The following is a 17,750-nucleotide window of genomic DNA, read 5'->3' on the forward strand; positions in this document are numbered from 1 at the left end:
GAGAAGTGAGAACATGCCACTATTCCTCTACCACTGCTTACTGTTCTCAGGTATCTTGACATTTTAAAGGGACCCCTGACCGTTAGGTCCAGTTGCGGATGACTCTGGGGTTGTGGCGCTCGTCTCGCTTTACTGGCCGAGGGAGCCGGCGTACAGCTTCCGGGTCATTTGGCCAGCATGACTAAACTGCTTCTGGTGAACTAGAGCAGCGCACGGAAATGCCATTTACCTTCCCGCCGGAGTGGTACCTATTTATCTACTTGTACTTCATGCTTTCGAACTGCTAGGTTGGCAGGAGCAGGGACCGAGCAACGGGAGCTCACCCAGCGGTCCTCATCTGAGGCCCTTCTTCAGGTACTCCTCACAACATTTCCATTTGTAGCATGCTCTCCCTAGAGAGGCCTGCCTGGCACCCTCATTATATATCTTTAGGCTCCATATGAAAACATTCCTCTCCCAGGCCTTTGGCTAATTAAACAATCTTTGGCCTTTTAAACTGTGTGTGTTTGGAGGGGGAGATTGTTGTTTTGTTCGTTATCAGACTATGCGTTTTTCTGTTTGTATACTGTAAACCACCCTGTGATCCTTAGATGGTATATAAATTTAAATAATAAATAACAAATAACAGTAACAACAATAAATGCTAGAAGGCAGTGGTTCCCAACAGGAGAGGGGTCAGTGGCACCATTCACATAACAAAAACTACCAGATATAAAAAATGTCAAAACTAGGAGGTCCATGGCTTGATTTTTGAAAAACAGGTCTGCAGTACTTAGCTAGTTGAGAGCCACTGCTGTAAATGTAAAGCTCCTTTTCACCTACAGCAGGGATTCTCAAATTGTCACCCATGAGCATTATTTAAGTGGCCTGTGGCGTGTTTGTGGGCTTGTGGTTGAAGGTTGCGCCAGAGAAGCAGTTTAGTCCCACTGGCCACATGACCCGGAAAGCTGTCTGTGGACATTGCCCGCTCCCTTGGCCTGAAGCGAGATGAACGCCACACCCCACAGTTGCCATTGACTGGACGTAACCATCCAGGGTAATACATTCATTGTATTAACTTTAATTGCATTTTTATTGCTTCTTTTACTTCTTAAATTGTATCTTATCATATTAAAATTTGAACTTTATGGAATTTAGATTGTTATACAATATATAAGAAATAAAAGCAGTATTATACAATTAAAAACCATACAGCATTTAGCAGTGCATTAACAATTTCTACAAGCAGGAAAAAACTTTTATGTGGTCTGCAAAAACCCTCACCAATTTTTAAGTTGTCAGTGAAGAGGGAGGTATTGAATACTGACCTCCAGTATTTTCCCTTCTCCTAGGACAGCAGTTTTCAAATTTCCTAGATTGACATTTATTTGTCAATGGAATCCTATGCACTGCAGATTTGAGAGGTGCAGCGTTAACTAACATAGGCCACTTACTAGATCTAGCGCATATCCAATTATTTTCCTACAATGCATGTTCCAGTAATGGCAGACAAGCTACATCATGCATTCTCACATTGAGGAAAACCTCAGGTATTTTCTGGGAAAATTTGTATTTTTTAGTAACAGAATGAAAACCACTGATCTGGGGTATCTGTAACTTCCATGATTGTGGAGGTAAACTGATTTGGGGTCATCTATAGAGTTTTGAGGCAACACAATGGATAAAGCAATGTTTGATTAAGCTCCAATTGTTGGAATAGGGTCACAAAATGAATTCTCTCTCTTATCAGATTGCCTACTGCTTTTAAAGGTTTTTTGCGTTGTTTTGTGAGGAAATTGTATATACTGTAAATAGTTATACAAATATATGAAATGGAATGAGCCTTGGCTTGCTTATCTAAAACACTTGGAAATACTTCAGTAATCCTAAGTGTCACGGGCACCTACTGATTCTTCCATGCAACAAACCATGTTACTTTCAAGACTGGCCTCTTGAAATAATGAATGATAGCATAAACAAGACTGATTTTTTAATCTTCATTTTATTATTTTGCAGCACATAGTGCAAGACAGAGTATAAAAAATATCAAGAGACAAGTTCACTATCAAAGTAGTTTGTTATATGCCAGATTCAGTCTTAAGTGGTGGGCGAACACAGAGTCAGAAGAATCACATTAATAATCTTTTGGGATGTTAGTCCATTGGTGTAATAGAAAACCCAGCATTAAAAAACAAATGTCACATTATGGAGCTTGATTTTATTGTGCTAAGCTATGAACGTATTGATACAGCTTTTCAGTGAATGCTTCCAGTGAAAACTTTTCTAGAACTCTAGTTCTCCCAGCAGCTCCCATTGTGTTCTTTAAAGCAGGGTCTTTCACAAATTTCTCCATGGCTTCTGAAAACTGGGTTGGAAGAGGATCACACAAGAAACCCGTCTTATTGTTTACAATGGATTCCAAAGGTCCCCCTGAATTTACTGCGATGACTGGGCATCTCATGTACATGGCTTCTAAAGGAACTATGCCAAAGTGTTCGTTGCTTGGTGTATACAGCACACACGTGCAGTTACTAAGAAGAGCTATCTTCTGTGCATCAGAGAAAGATCTTAGGAATGTGATCTGCTCATTAATGCGAAGCTTGGCAGCAACTGCTTTCAGTTCTTCATAATAGTCCACGTTTTCTTGAACTGCTTCATCATAACCACCAGCCATGACCAAGTGAACATCCTTCCACTCCTGAGCATCAAGTTTACCCCGAAGGTCATGCAAAGCCTCTAATGCCAATACTAGATTCTTCTTCCTTTCATACCTATTGATGGAAAGAAACAAGAATCTCTTCCTGTTGGGAACTATGTTAGCTACATCTTCAGGAATAACCGTATCAAACACGTTGACATTCAAAGAAGGGTACAAGACATCTGGATTTATGTGAGATAAGGATTTGAAGGTTTCTTTGAAAACACCGGCTGTGAAAAAGCTGTTGACAAGAATACAGTCTGCCATGCCAGTAGTATACTCTTCCAACCAGTCCAGTGGAGCTCTGTAGATACGTTTAAGAAACGATTCCCTCTTGGTCAGAAGCTGATCAGGGAAGTGACAGTAAAACAAAATCTTCTTACGGATGCGGGCAAGACGGAGAAATGGAATGCATGCAGATACCTAGAAAAACAAAGAAATACACCTAAGAAAGGAAACTGCTATACTTAATAACAGTGGCTCTTATGCTTGCCCAATTGTTACGTTTAGCTGTGTTTTATCTTGAACAACCCAAAGGAATGCTCTCTACACTAGATGTTTAATCAGCAGTGTCAGCATAATCCAGAATGTCTAGTGTCAAATGGTGTTACCAACCTGTGACATAATGCATTTGCCCCTAGTATTCCTTTTCATCTCTTCTCAGAAAATATGACTTTGCTGAAAATTGCAGCTGAAGGAAGCAGCTGGAATTCAAGAAGCCTGGCTCAGTGTGTGTGTGTAATGTTTTAGGTGCTTTCCTTCCCTTGTTTGGAAAAGGAGTGAATGAGATGATGGTGGCCAGGGACCCTTCAGGGTGTTCCTTCCGTCTGGTCTGGTGGGACAGCAAGATGCCCCATCTTTCTAGAACTTTTGTCTCTGGTTCCTTGACAGCCGTTTGCATGGTAGCAACCACAGATAGAGTAACACTTACCACCCCTGATTATAAGCAGATTTTTCCCTCTTCACTTTCTTTGCTGCAAGCAGCATGCATGTGTTTTTTAAGCACACTTTCCTGTGAGAAGGCCCCATTACCATCAATGGGCACTTAAAGGTAAAGGTAAAGGTACCCCTGCCCGTACGGGCCAGTCTTGACAGACTCTGGGGTTGTGCGCCCATCTCACTTAAGAGGCCAGGGGCCAGCACTGTCCGGAGACACTTCCGGGTCACGTGGCCAGCGTGACAAAGCTGCATCTGGCGAGCCAGCGCAGCACACGGAAACGCCGTTTACCTTCCCGCCAGTAAGCGGTCCCTATTTATCTACTTGCACCCGGGGGTGCTTTCGAACTGCTAGGTTGGCAGACGCTGGGACTGAGCAACGGGAGCGCACCCCGCCGCGGGGATTCGAACCGCCGACCTTTCGATCGGCAAGCCCTAGGCGCTGAGGCTTTTACCCACAGCGCCACCCGCGTCCCCCAATGGGCACTTACTATTTATTAAATTTGTGTACCACCCTTCATCCGAAGATCCCAGGCCGGTTCATGACAGCAAACAACAAAATGACAATGCAAAATACATAATAAAACAAAAACCAGGGCTTATGCAGTGGCCCACTCATGAGGCAGGATTCATGGGGGCAGAAGATGTTCCTTTCCCTCTCATTCCTGATGCAGCGCTTTCCTCACTCCTTCTTCCCTGGCTGGGGGAGCGCAGAGATTTTCTAATTCGCCTCAGAAAAATGATAGCTCAGTTGGTAGACCAAAGACTCTCAATCTCAAGGTTGTGGGTTTGAGCCCCAAGTTGGGCAAAAGATTCCTGCATTGCAGGAGGTTGTACTAGGCAGAGGTGGCCAACTCCTAAGAGACTGCGATCTATTCACAGAGTTAAAAGACTCAGGTAGGTAGCTGTGTTGGTCTGACGCAGTTGAAATATATATAAATATTGTCCAGTAGCACCTTAGAGACCAACTAAGTTTGTTCTTGGTATGAGCTTTCGTGTGCATGCACACTTCTTCAGATACACTGAAACAGGAGAGTATGAAACAGAAGACTGGCAGTATCTACCCCCTTTTTGGGGGTTCAGGGAAAAATTGTTTAGCTTTTTTTTAGAGGGGCCAAACTTGTTGAGCTTCTTTGGGGGGGAGCCAGTGATCTACCGGGATATCATGATCTACCTGTTGGATACACCTGTACTGGAGGACTCTTGTGGTCCCTTCCAAATCTACAATCAGTACCAGATTTAGGTTTGATGAGGCCCTAAGCTACTGAAGGTAATGGGGCCCTTTATATGTGATATTTGAGGGAGCAGGCGGAGCCCATTACTTACATCATAGGACAAAACACTGTTGCTGTACGTAGGTTTTATTTTATTTGTTTTTTTATCTTATATTTTGGAAATGTACATCCAGTCGCCCCCCCTTTAAATGTTTTGGGGGTCCCGAGACAGTGAGGCCCTAAACTACAGCTTGTTTGGCTTATACGTAAATCCGGCCCCGTCTACAATCCTGTGATCCTACGGAATGTCTTGGGACGGCTCTTCTGAGTGTATATCGGATCCCGGAATGGTGGGGCCGGGCCCCCCAAGGGGCATCTAGTCGGACCCCCCCCCCGCCCTCACCTGGTCGCAGACGAAGACGTCGACCTCCTCGCCGCTGAGCAGCAGGAGGCTGAGGGCCAGGCAGGCCATGCGGAGGGCGGCGCAGAGCGCGTGGCCCCTTCCCAGGACGCTCCGGGGCAGCCAGCCGCCCGCCGTGCGCACGTCCAGCCCGCGCGTCTCCGAGAAGCAGCGCGCCGGGTCGTAGCGGGGCGTCCACACCTGCACGCGGCAGCCCCGCGACGCCAGCGCCACGGCCGCGTCCACCACCAGCCGCTCCGCGCCGCCCAGGCCCAGGTCCGGGTGCAGGAAGGCCACCGACGGGCCCCGCGACTCAGCGCCACCCGCCATGGCCGCCGGTGCCGGCCCTTCTGCGCACGCGCCGGCCGAGCCAGGAGGGCCACGTCGGCCTCCGGCGGAGGGGTGGCCGCAGCGGCGCCTGTCCCCCGTGGGGGTGCGGGCTCTCGGCCGCCATCGCAGAGCGGGAGAAAAGACGGCGCCGCGAGGCACCAAAGCGGGGAAGCCCGAGCCTGCTCGGCGGGGAGCTAGCGCTGCCCCCGCTGGTGGGGAAAAGGCAGGGATTCGAGCCAGGCGCTGTGCTGGGCAGCCGCATGCTAGGGGTCCTTCTTCCTGAGGCGCTGGCGGCGAGGCCCCCTCTCCCGTCGCCTGAGGAGGAGGGAGAAGCCGCCGCCACGACGACGACGGAGGCGAGACTTGCCGGCTGAGGGAGTTTGTGAGAAGCCGACGGAGCCGCCCTTCTTCGCCATGGTGAGAGCGGCGGAGAAGCGAGGGGAGGAAGGCGGGGCGGCGGGTGGGGGTTCCGCTGCCTCGGGGGCTCCTGACCGTGTCCGGCTCTTCTCTCTCCCCGCAGCCCGGCCCCAATCCCAGCGCCACCAACGTGGGCGCCTCCGGCCGCTCGCCCAGCAAAGCCGTCGCCTCGCGGGCCCCAGGATCCACCGTCAGGCAGAGGTAGGCCGCCCGGAGCAGGAACGATGACGTGTCGTCATCATCGTCGTCGTCGTCGTCGTCGTTGTTGTTGTTGTTATTATTATTGCTATTAAGGTTGTTGTAGAACTCATAACGGTGTTGTTTCCTGAGTTAGCCGCTTTCCCTTGCTCGGGGGGACGGCAGCCAAACCCCCAATTCTGGTTCTAAATGCAGCATAAGGGGTCTCTATAGTATAGTGTATTTTAAAATGGGGTTTCAGAGTTTTTAGGGGTTTTTGAATGTTTTATGTAGTTTTTCAGTTTCATTGTTCTGCATGGGACAATGACAATAAAGATATAGTATCGTTAAGGGCGTCAGGGGAAGCCCCCCGAGGTGCAACGGAAGCGCCCTGGAAGTTTGAGGCTTACCCCAATATCCGCTGCTTTTTATTGTCATTAATATGTAGTGATCGCTTTTCCCCTCAGCCTCACAAAAGCCCTCCTTCCTCTCTGGAGTTAGCTGAATTCCTTCACTGGGGGGGTTGGGGGGTCATCGTTTTGTATCTTGGGGACTCTCTGCCATTGAACTCTTTCCCCACACACCCACAACCCTACTTGTGGGATTAACACAGAGCAGAGACTTAGAAACAGTTCCCGTTTCTATCAAGTTTTTAAAAAACTTTTCAAACATGCATATATACAGCTGAATGTATGGTTGTGGTTATCAAGCAAATATTAGACAGCGAATGACAGTCACACGAAAGCCTCTTGTTGGGAGAACCTGTCATATTTGGTTACTGTTGCTGCATTTCTGTTACTGGTTTTCTTTTTTAGGAAAAGTGCTAGCTGTGGAACAAGGAGTGCAGGCCGTACAACTTCTGCAGGCACTGGAGGGATGTGGAGATTTTATACAGAGGATTCCCCTGGCCTCAAAGTGTAAGTGAAAATATTAAAATATAGCAGTTTTTTTAGAAAATCATTCTTGTGTTCTCCCCAATCTATAGCTTATTGTGAAGCAATTGAATGCATACTATCATTCTGTGTAGTTACATGGAGGAAGAACAATTTTTGTAGTTGACAAAATGTTGGTTTTGAATTTTTTAAAATCAAATTATCTTATGTGGTGTGCATGCCACATGTGTGTGCGCCTTAATTTACTAAGTCAAATATTACTATGCTCTTGGGTATTTGATGTAGACTATATTTAGCAGGGACGCGGGTGGCGCTGTGGGTGAAAGCCTCAGCGCCTAGGGCTTGCTGATCGAAAGGTCGGCGGTTCGAATCCCCGCGGCGGGGTGCGCTCCCATTGCTCGGTCCCAGCACCTGCCAACCTAGCAGTTTGAAAGCACCCCCGGGTGCAAGTAGATAAATAGGGACCGCTTACTGGCGGGAAAGTAAACGGCGTTTCCGTGTGCTGTGCTGGCTCGCCAGATGCAGCTTTGTCACGCTGGCCACATGACCCGGAAGTGTCTCCGGACAGTGCTGGCCCCTGGCCTCTTGAGTGAGATGGGCGCACAACCCCAGAGTCTGTCAAGACTGGCCCGTACGGGCAGGGGTACCTTTACCTTTTATATTTAGCAGGCCCGATTAGATAATATGCTGTTTAACAACCCATTGGAGTCACATGAAGCTTTTATGGTTCCCAAACCTTGCAGGTGAAATAATTACTTGAGGTTCAAGAATTCTCTTCCATTTGTAAATTTGCAGTTGCTTTGGGGCATGGCAATGGTTAATTAAAACTTAAAAGTCATTTTTCTTCTTCTGTTAGTTACTTGATCTTCTTCTGTTAATGCAAATCTTTTAGTCAATAAATACTACTTTTTAAATCCTTTATTAAAATTCCATTTGATAACTTTTTAATTGGGTTGGATATGGGTATCTCACAGTATCTTTAAATACTGTTTATGGTCCACTAATGGTGTTAAGATGCACATGAAATAGCACCAGTGTTTTCCTTGATTTCTGCTCCTCCAGAAGCTAAGTTGGATAGGGCCAAAACAATTCTATATATAAAAACAGTCTTCTGCCCTCCCCTTTTGTAACCTACCAATCTCCTCATATTTGAATGGATCTTGAGACTTGATATGGTATATTTCTGCACAAGTTTTATTTAGATGTTCTTGCACTAAGCTGGGATTTTACTTGGTGGAATTTGCAAACAGAGAACCAAACAAAGGTGATACAAATGGTGCAGTGTTCATCATAGGGACCCTCCATTTAGTTAATCTTGTGTTGATAGATATATCCTTCATGACTTGGTCTAATCTTTTCTTGAAGTACTCTAAGCACAGCCACTACTGCATTTTGTGGTATTGAACTCTAAAAACATTATGATTTTTAAAAACATTGTTTGCTTGTTTAAAACTTCTTTTGTTAGCTTCCTTTGTATTGGCTAGAAAGGTAGGGTAACCATTTTGTTAAATAGCATGTGATTATATAGTTTAAACTAAAAGCTAATCTATACCTATTGCTGTGGATAATAAATACATCCCCTCCCTTTATTTTCAGTGGTCCTGTTCCAGTTCTCGTTATGAGTCTCCTCTTTATTGCATCTGTATTCATGTTGCACATCTGGGGCAAATACACTCGGTCATAGACTTCACTATATCCCACCTGCCAACTTGAAAACTACGATTTGGACCAAAAGTATGGTAGCTTTCAGAGTTTACTTGGAGTAAAGTCATTTGAGCTGTTTCTCTAGATAAATCTCTTGATTTTTTCCTTAATTGGTTTTGCTGTTGAATGGACTCTTAAACTTTCTCTTAAGAAGGGTTTTTGATTCCTTTCTGTCAAAGTTTATTGCTATTTCCTATGTATACTTTAAAGTGCAAATTATTTCATTAAAATTTGTCTACATAAATTAACTGCTTTTTTTGGTCTTTCCCTCTAAATGTCATTTTGGTGGCAATTAAAAAACACACAAAAAGCCAGAAACATGTTTTCAAAGTTTCATATAATATATACATTTGAATGAATAAAGAAAAAATGTGTGCTACAAGAAACTACATTGCAGCAGAAGACTTGGCAAAGGCCATCAAGAAAGATAAATTCATGAAACACCCGGGATGGCCTTATAGGCACATTTTACAAGAAATTGGTTGATGTTCCCACATCTGCTATGTCTTTTTAATCACCTTAAACTGTGGTCCAATTCCCCAGTCCTGGAAAGAGTACTGTGTTAGAGTTCTTTTAAAGCCTGGAAAGAATCCTGGATCCCTGGATTCCTTATAGACTGCTCTTGCTCATTGGCCAGGACGCCAAAATAATCTCTAGCATCCTGGCTGATAAGTTAGCTCCTGTATGAGGAGCGCTGGTGAATTAAGACCAGACATAATTTGTGCAGAATCACCATATAACAGATCTCATAAGGTACCTCTTTAGTAATTTACTATGTTAAACAATAACGTCAAACACCTTTAGAAGAATTAACATCGTAACACCTTTAAAAGAAAGTTACAAGAAGGAGATTCTGACTAAACAGCAGGAAGAACTTTATGACAGACACTAAGAGCTGTTCAGCAGTTGGATGGTCTCCCTCGGAAGGTGGTTTTTAAACAGATTGGATGGCCATCTGTCAGGGATTCTTTAACTCTGATTCCTGCATTGCAAGGAGTTGGAGTAGATGACACTTTTAATGGACTGAAAATTCTGCACATGCATCTTGAACCTGTGCATCTTAACATGGAGAAATGCACTATGTATGCTTTGTATGTAGAAAACATGAAACAAGGGAGTGCAAGTCACATCATGTCAGCACTTGTTTGTAACTTCCAAAGCCTACCCGAGTAACACTGAGATATACCCAAATTGTAGTGTGATCTGCCAATATTCAGAAAACTGAGCTGGGTAAATGACTGATCCAATAGCATATAGAAATACGCTTTGGCTGTAATCTCAGTAATAAGGCCAGTAAGTGTTTATATAGCTATTTAAAATATACAGTGGTACCTCGGGTTAAGTACTTAATTCGTTCCGGAGGTCTGTACTTAACCTGAAACTGTTCTTAACCTGAAGCACCACTTTAGCTAATGGGGCCTCCTGCTGCTGCCACGCCGCCGGAGCCCGATTTCTGTTCTTATCTTGAAGCAAAGTTCTTAACCTGAAGCACTATTTCTGGGTTAGCAGAGTCTGTAACCTGAAGCGTCTGTAACCTGAAGCGTATGTAACCCGAGGTACCACTGTACCACCCTTCATAACAAATTACAGGGCTGTGTACAGCTCGAGGTACAAACACACCACAACTTATCCTCATATTGGAGATGAGGAGAAGAGGGTTGAGGAGGCTGAAATGTCGTTATCTAAGGTAGGTACTAGAAGTTCAGCTTCAGTGCTTAACACCAGGTGATAATCCTAAAATGAAAGTGTTTGGTATGCCAAGGCTGGGGAAGCTATGAAGTGCTCCTGAATGGCTTGTGGATTTCTAGACATTGGGTGTTCTTGGCTGGGGGGACGGGACTGAAAGTTGTTATTTATTTAAATTGAGTCATGATTGTAAGGGTAAATGTCAAAATAAGATGGTGTGTCCTAAAAGTCAGAAATGGTAAAACATTTGGAATCTCAGATTTATTATTTTAAATATGTGATTTGTACACAATTGCGTGCAGTTTCTTAATGTTTTGGCTTGGCAGTAGTTTGTGATCAGCCCAGTTGGCTGGAAGACAGCTGGGGAGAAGAGATTTGTCACAATTCCCAACATGTTAATTGCTGTACTTTCCAATTACCTTAACAAAAATATTCAAATTTGGAGTGGCACATCAGTTAATAATAAGCTTCCAAAGTGCCCTTTTGTGCTATACCAAGTTCTTGCCTTCTGATCTTGGAAGCAGAAATTATATCAACTGGAAAAAGAGATTTCCTCACAGTTGGTTAAAAAAAAACACCAAATAACCCAACATGTTCCATGGGGAATTCCATGGTTTTTTGTTATTTTAAAAAAGCAAAATTAGCCCGAATTGGTTGAGAGTGTTTTTTCACTAACAGCAAGTTGTTTTTTCCCCTGTGGAAACGGGGTTGGGGGCAAGTGAAAAGGGGTTCCTCTGCTCAGAATTGCAGCCAGTTCAGGTCCAGCCTTGGCTCTTTTGCTAAGAGCAGGAAATAAAAACAGAACTCTCTGAACTCACCAGGATCCTCAGACTCCAGCTCTTTGAGTTCCTCCCACTTCTCCTGACCTGGCCATCGATTCCAGGACACCTCCACAGGACTCCAGAAAACAGCCTGAATTGCTTACATTTCATCTAATGCCTGCTAAAATAAAAATTAGGCACAACACGTAGGCTAATAACTGTTAAATCATATGTAATAGAATAATGGTATCATTCAAAAGGTAGAAATAAATCTATTAGAGTTCATATATACAATGTAACAGACTAGTGGCACTTTTAGTTTATGTCATTTTTAATATTCTAAATTCACATTTGGAATTCCATGTTCAAAATTGAAATGGTAGATTTTTTTGTGCTTTGTGAATATTCTTAAATATAATTGCAACTGTCAGTGAGGAGCCTCCATCAACTGTTTAGTGTGAGCTTGGGCCTGCATACTAATTACTGGTACTAATTGCCAATAATCCCTCTTGCCAACTTGAGCCCTCATAGCTGTTCCCTAGGTTTCTGGAGTTGGGAACTGAGAGGTCAGGGCTGGGCATGCGCATGCATTGGAGCCATTCCTGCCCTTCCATTTCCAAATCAAACACTGAACTTGCCATGCTGCAGAGAGTTGGATGGAGCAACTTTCAGGTCCAACTTCTGACACTTCTGTGATTCCGACTAAGAGGCATCTCTTCACCAGCTGGCGGTCTCTTAGGGGGCCAATCTGTTGATCATGTGATTTCCAATTGTTTTCCCTTATGCAAAAGACAGATGTAGATTCACAGAGAGGAGAGAGAGAGAGTAAAAAATGGAAGAAAGATAGCCCTTTTTTTGGCTGCTTAGACTGCATGATTTAAATGCTAGCAGCCAAGCAAAGCTGTTACTTTTCTAGTCCAAGCACAAAGCCAGGAATAAAACAGTACCCACAACTCCTTTCAGGGATTCCTCCTCTTCCTCCATTGTGTAAGTCAGCAAGCTAAATATTAGAATTAGAGTAACAAGGGTTATTCCATGCACCATACCAAATTCCCTCAATGGGCTTGCCCCCTGTCTTGTGTACGGTATGATTAAAAGAGTTCCAGTCCTGTCTTTGCCGCTTGCATCCATTGCCCTCTGCAGTCGTAAAGCCTTTTCTACAAATCTGAGGGTCTTCTCACACATTGTCTTGAGGTATTCACCTAATAGGTAAAGGTAAAGGTACCCCTGCCCGTACGGGCCAGTCTTGCCAGACTCTAGGGTTCTGCGCTCATCTCACTCCATAGGCCGGGAGCCAGCGCTGTCCGCAGACACTTCCGGGTCACGTGGCCAGCATGACAAGCTGCATCTGGCGAGCCAGCGCAGCACACGGAACGCCGTTTACCTTCCCGCTGGTAAGCGGTCCCTATTTATCTACTTGTACCTGGGGGTGCTTTCGAACTGCTAGGTTGGCAGGCGCTGGGAACGAACGACGGGAGCGCACCCCGACACGGGGATTCGAACTGCCGACGATGCGATTGGCAAGTCCTAGGCGCTGAGGTTTTACCCACAGCGCCACCCGCATCCCAAGTCTATTCACCTAATATACTTGCCTTTAAAAAAACGTTTCCAACAGGCACCAAAAACAGTACAGTGAAGTTGCCAATGGGCAGGAAGTTCCAGTGTATAGATGCTGCCACATGGAAGAAAGTATTACTCACAGGTTTGGAATGAATAATATGTGGCACTTGTGGTGACAGGTGGCGCTCTCTCTGTGCTCCATCTTCAGGAGAGGCTGTGAAAGTGCTGGGCTGCTGTTGGAAACCGTGACCACAATAAATTGAGACTGAATGGAGGTGTTGTGGATGGGAAGAAACATAGCCTAAGTTTTGGGAAGGGTTTATAGATTGTATATTGGTGTGTTCTTTTATATATCTATATCTCTATATCTATATATATCAAGGTAGTTTACAGCGATAAAACCATACAATAAGACCATTAAAAAAGTTAAAAACAGTTCTGACTTGTCACTGGACTTTCATGTGGCTAGGAGTGTTTGTGCCCAGCTTAGTCTGGTTCACCAGCCATGGCCATTCCAGGACCAAGATGGCTTAGCCTCAGTTGCCCATGCTGTGGTGACATCCCTCCTGGACTACTGCAATGCGCTGTATGTGAGGTTGCCCTTGAAGATGGTCTGGAGTCTGTAGCTTCTGCGGAATGTGACTGCGAGGTTGGATATAATAATAGGATCATTTGTCAGTGGTCCTGAAAGTGCTCTATTAGCTGCCGGTGAGCTACTGGGCTCAACTCAAGGTCAGTACTAGAGGACGGCTTGGGAGCCAAGCACATGAGAGAGTGCCTTCCCCACAAGCAACCCTCTCACATCCTGCAGTTGTCAGAGGAGACCCTGTAGGCAATGCTGCAGCTGGATGCTGCCCAGGTGTGTCTCCTTCCTGATTAAGTTTCAAAGCAATTGGTTGCTGAGAGATACTGATCCTGGTAACCTTGAAACCACCAGCTGTGAATGCAGGCAGCATGTAGTTTGGCCTTAGGTAAAGGTAAAGGGACCCCTGACAGTGAAGTCCAGTCGCGAACGACTCGGGTTGTGGTGCTCATCTCGCTTTACAGGCCGAGGGAGCCGGCGTTTGTGCACTCCGCAGACAATTTTTCCAGGTCATATGGCCAGCATGACTAAGCCGCTTCTGGTGCAACAGAACACCAACACCAGAACAGTGCACAGAAATGCCGTTTACCTTCCCGCCGGAGCATTACCTATTTATCTACTTGCACTTTGAGGTGCTTTCGAACTGCTAGGTTGGCAGGAGCAGGGACCGAGCAATGGGAGCTCACTCCGTAGCGGGGATTTGAACCGCTGACCTTTTGATTGGCAAGCCCAAGGCTCAGTGGTTTAGACTACAGCGCCACCCACGTCCCTTAGCTCCACTCAGATCTCACGACGACATTCCTGTTGATACCACTGATGCTTGAAAGGAAAACTGGAAACCAGCCTGATTTGATAAAGAGTTTTTCTAAAATATTGGTGTTTCACTGGTAGGTCAAGATCTGTAACCAGATCATCATAACGTGACGGAAAATATTCATATGGCCAGTGCCAGAACCATACTTTGACAGCAAGTGTAGAGAGTAGGAATAATGAATGGACTGAAAAGGGGTGGGGGTAGGGAGTCAGAGGGCAGGTTTATATAAGATAGATACTACATCTAAGATGAAATGTGGGTGCCTTTTGTAGGTTGGGCTTGAAGGTGTTGCTGAGTCTGGAATAGTAGGTGGCCAGTAAGTCAGTGTAAATGAAGGAATGGAAAGCTGGTTTCATACTCAGGGCCACTCTGGAAGCATTTCACAAGCAGAAGCCCTGCAGCTAATTTGCATGCTTTAGTTACATACGTAATTAAGAAGTACAGCAATTAGCGTGATGGGAAGTCTGACAAGTCCCTTTCACCAGCTGAGGCATCTAGCTGGCTAAGATAGCTGAAAACCTCAGCGTTTGCCAGTTAAAGTTTTCTCCTAAAGCAAGCTGAACCATGACGTTGAAGGACTTGAGCCACTCTCCCATTTTAAACCCGTTCTTGTGATGAAGGCTGATCCCAGTAGAAGAGGATTCCTGCAATAGAACATATTTAAAAGCTGTAACTGGTTCCATGAGTACCAGATCTTCTTATACGGCTGAAATACTTTCAGTGCTGCCTAGCACTAACTGGCACATTAACCAGTCCCAAACAGATTACAGATTACAATGAGATTCAGTCTAGCTTCTATTACCTTTTGAAGACATAAATGTGCGCTTGAGAGTCATATGCATGTACAGAGTGATTATACACTATTCTCTAAACTGCTTCTTCAATTTATTGTTTGCATATGGTTTCAGATGAAAGTATAATGCATTCAAGCATGATTTGTGCCTTACAATTAATGAACAATTAACCTGGCTCTGCTGAGGTGCTGTTATGCATTTGTGCACAAAATCTCCCTCTGAGCAGCAACCCTAAGAGCAGGCAATGGAGGGGGGGTGCTGCTTTGAGGAGGAAAATGGTGAAACCCTGAGGTGAGACTCTAGTTGCTCTTTTGGCCTGGGTGTAACTAAATCTCTTTCTACGCTTTCCCCTGCCATTGTTTCCAGTGGGAGGGGAAATTAATTAATTAATTAGTATACCACCCTTCTCAGGACAGTTCACAGCATAAAAATACAAAATAACACAAAATACATAATTAAAACAAGAACCCAAACAAAAAATGTGTTTAAATGAAGAAGGAGAAGCTGAAAATGGGAAGGAAGACACAGTATTCCTCTGCCCTTATTTCTGCCCAGCTGGCTCAAGTGCTGATGAACCATCTCTGTGTTTTGCCTCACACACCAACCTAAGTGTCCATTGTGAAGAAATGTCAAGGCTGGTGGCTGGGAGGGAGGCAGGCAGGTTGAAGGAGAAACATTTGAGACCAAACAGATGACAGCTCTAGTGCACATTGATAGTGCTTTTAAGAACGCAGCCCCACAAACCAAATTTGGGTCAGTGTTTCACGGGGGCCAAGCCCCTAGTAAGCCATGACAATTGGAATGCATGGGGAAAACTGATTCTTTTTAAGTCAACCAAATCTTGACAATCTACGGATGATGCTCCTTGAGCTGCCTCAGAGTGGTCAACACAGAGGTTTCTCCCTTTAAATTCACTGCTTGCACAATGCAATGTGATGTGCATTAAAAATACCACCAAAGAATGTGAGAAACGGTCACAGGCGCTCTCATCATCCATTCTAAGCAACGGTGCAGAAATAAGGCTGTAACTTGTGCTGTGGGAAAATCGGACTGGTACATGTATCTAATCATGCTCTGCCCCATGAACTTTCTTGCTAGTGTACTATATCTCCATTTGATCAACTTCCACTAGAAATTCCCAGTTTCTTAGGGTTTGACTTCTGCTGGCAGCTGTAACTTCACGCAAAGTGTTTGTCACAGAAGCAACCACAAAGGGGAATGGAAACTATATGAAAAGATCAACTTCTCACACGCTCAGAGAACTCTCTCACCAGATACTCTTATTCTGGGTGATTAGCACCGCTTGATGCAAGACGACTTCCCTCCGTCAGCAGCACCATAAGAATGATTTTTAACCAAAGCTTTCCTTTATTGTAGATCTGCCCTCTGAAAACCACCTCTGTGCCTAAGAGTAGTCAGATAAATAAAAGAAATTGTAGTGTGGTATATATAATTATTTGGGGATTCCCTGTACACTTCCATATACCGTATTTTTTGCTCTATAAGACTCACTTTTTCCCTTCTTAAAAGGAAGGGGAAATGTGTGTGCGTCTTATGGAGTGAATGCAGGCTGCGCAGCTATCCCAGAAGCCAGAACGGCAAGAGGGATTGCTGCTTTCACTGCGCAGCGATCCCTCTTGCTGTTCTGGCTTCTGAGATTCAGAATATTTTTTTTCTTGTTTTCCTCCTCCAAAAACTAGGTGCGTCTTGTGGTCTGGTGCGTCTTATAGAGCGAAAAATACGGTATATAATAAATGCTGGTTCAGGGATTGTTACAGCTTGGGTGTTTGCTGCAATAGGGGACAATGGTTTACAAAGAACATATTACAACTGGCCTAAGAATGAGTGATAGGTTTTTGTACACTTCTTTCAACATCACAAAAAGGCATGGACATTTTGATATTATGCAAATTATCTAAAGTCAATGATTTACTGAAAAGCAGGTGAAAATATTTAATTGGCTTACAGGCATAAGATGTGGTAATATTACGTTGAGGCATATTTTTTTACAATCAATGGGAAACAACGGCATAGTTTTAATTGAACACATTTTGTGGCATTTAAGCTAATGAGACATGCATGATACATTATTAAAGGTAAAGGTACCCCTGCCCGTATGGGCCAGTCGTGTCCGACTCTAGGGTTGTGCGCCCATCTCACTTAAGAGGCCAGGGGCCAGCGCTGTCCGGAGACACTTCCGGGTCACATGGCCAGTGTGACAAAGCTGCATCTGGCGGGCCAGCGCAGCGCACAGAAACGCCATTTACCTTCCCACCAGTAAGCGGTCCCTATTTATCTACTTGCACCCGGGGGTGCTTTCGAACTGCTAGGTTGGCAGGCGCTGGGACCGAGCAACGGGAGCGCACCCCGCCGCGGGGATTCGAACCGGCGACCTTTCGATTGGCAAGTCCTAGGCACTGAGGCTTTTACCCACAGCGCCACCCGCGTCCCATGATACATTATTAGTGGTCAATTATAATTTTTAAAAAATACTTTTTATATCTTACATGATCATCTGTACCCTATGATACGTTTGGCTTATGTGGATTCCCAGCGTTTCTCCAGTTGACAGGTTGTGCTGCAGAACCGCAGCTGAAGGGATTCAAAACAGAATTGGAAACAAATGCCACCTCTCATCTTGGAGCAGCTTAAAGCCACAAAGCGGTTGAGCCAAAATGTATGGATCCAAGAGGCACTCCCGTTTAAATGGCTTGTCAGATACAGATGAAATCTGTATTTATTTCTCTTTCACGCACATACCTTCCAATCTCTTTATTAAGTAGGTACCCTCCAAATTCAGCATC

General features: G+C 44.8%; 2 protein-coding genes across 2 annotated transcripts; one reads left to right on the plus strand and one right to left on the minus strand.

The window, feature by feature from the left end:
• Nucleotides 1–1,962: 1,962 nt before the first annotated feature.
• ALG2 (ALG2 alpha-1,3/1,6-mannosyltransferase) lies at nucleotides 1,963–5,558 on the minus strand. The gene is made up of 2 exons (XM_053361650.1): nucleotides 5,231–5,558; nucleotides 1,963–3,100 (listed from the first exon to the last, which is right to left on the minus strand). Exons 1-2 carry the CDS (start codon nucleotides 5,555–5,557, stop codon nucleotides 2,198–2,200), a joined length of 1,230 nt encoding a protein of 409 aa, XP_053217625.1. The 5' UTR covers nucleotide 5,558; the 3' UTR covers nucleotides 1,963–2,197.
• Nucleotides 5,559–5,853: 295 nt separating this feature from the next.
• On the plus strand, nucleotides 5,854–8,996 carry SEC61B (SEC61 translocon subunit beta). The gene is made up of 4 exons (XM_053361651.1): nucleotides 5,854–5,974; nucleotides 6,078–6,175; nucleotides 6,967–7,068; nucleotides 8,641–8,996. Exons 1-4 carry the CDS (start codon nucleotides 5,972–5,974, stop codon nucleotides 8,726–8,728), a joined length of 291 nt encoding a protein of 96 aa, XP_053217626.1. The 5' UTR covers nucleotides 5,854–5,971; the 3' UTR covers nucleotides 8,729–8,996.
• Nucleotides 8,997–17,750: the final 8,754 nt, after the last annotated feature.

The sequence above is a fragment of the Podarcis raffonei genome, chromosome 13 (genome assembly GCF_027172205.1).
Source record: "Podarcis raffonei isolate rPodRaf1 chromosome 13, rPodRaf1.pri, whole genome shotgun sequence".
NCBI lineage: Eukaryota > Metazoa > Chordata > Lepidosauria > Squamata > Lacertidae > Podarcis > Podarcis raffonei.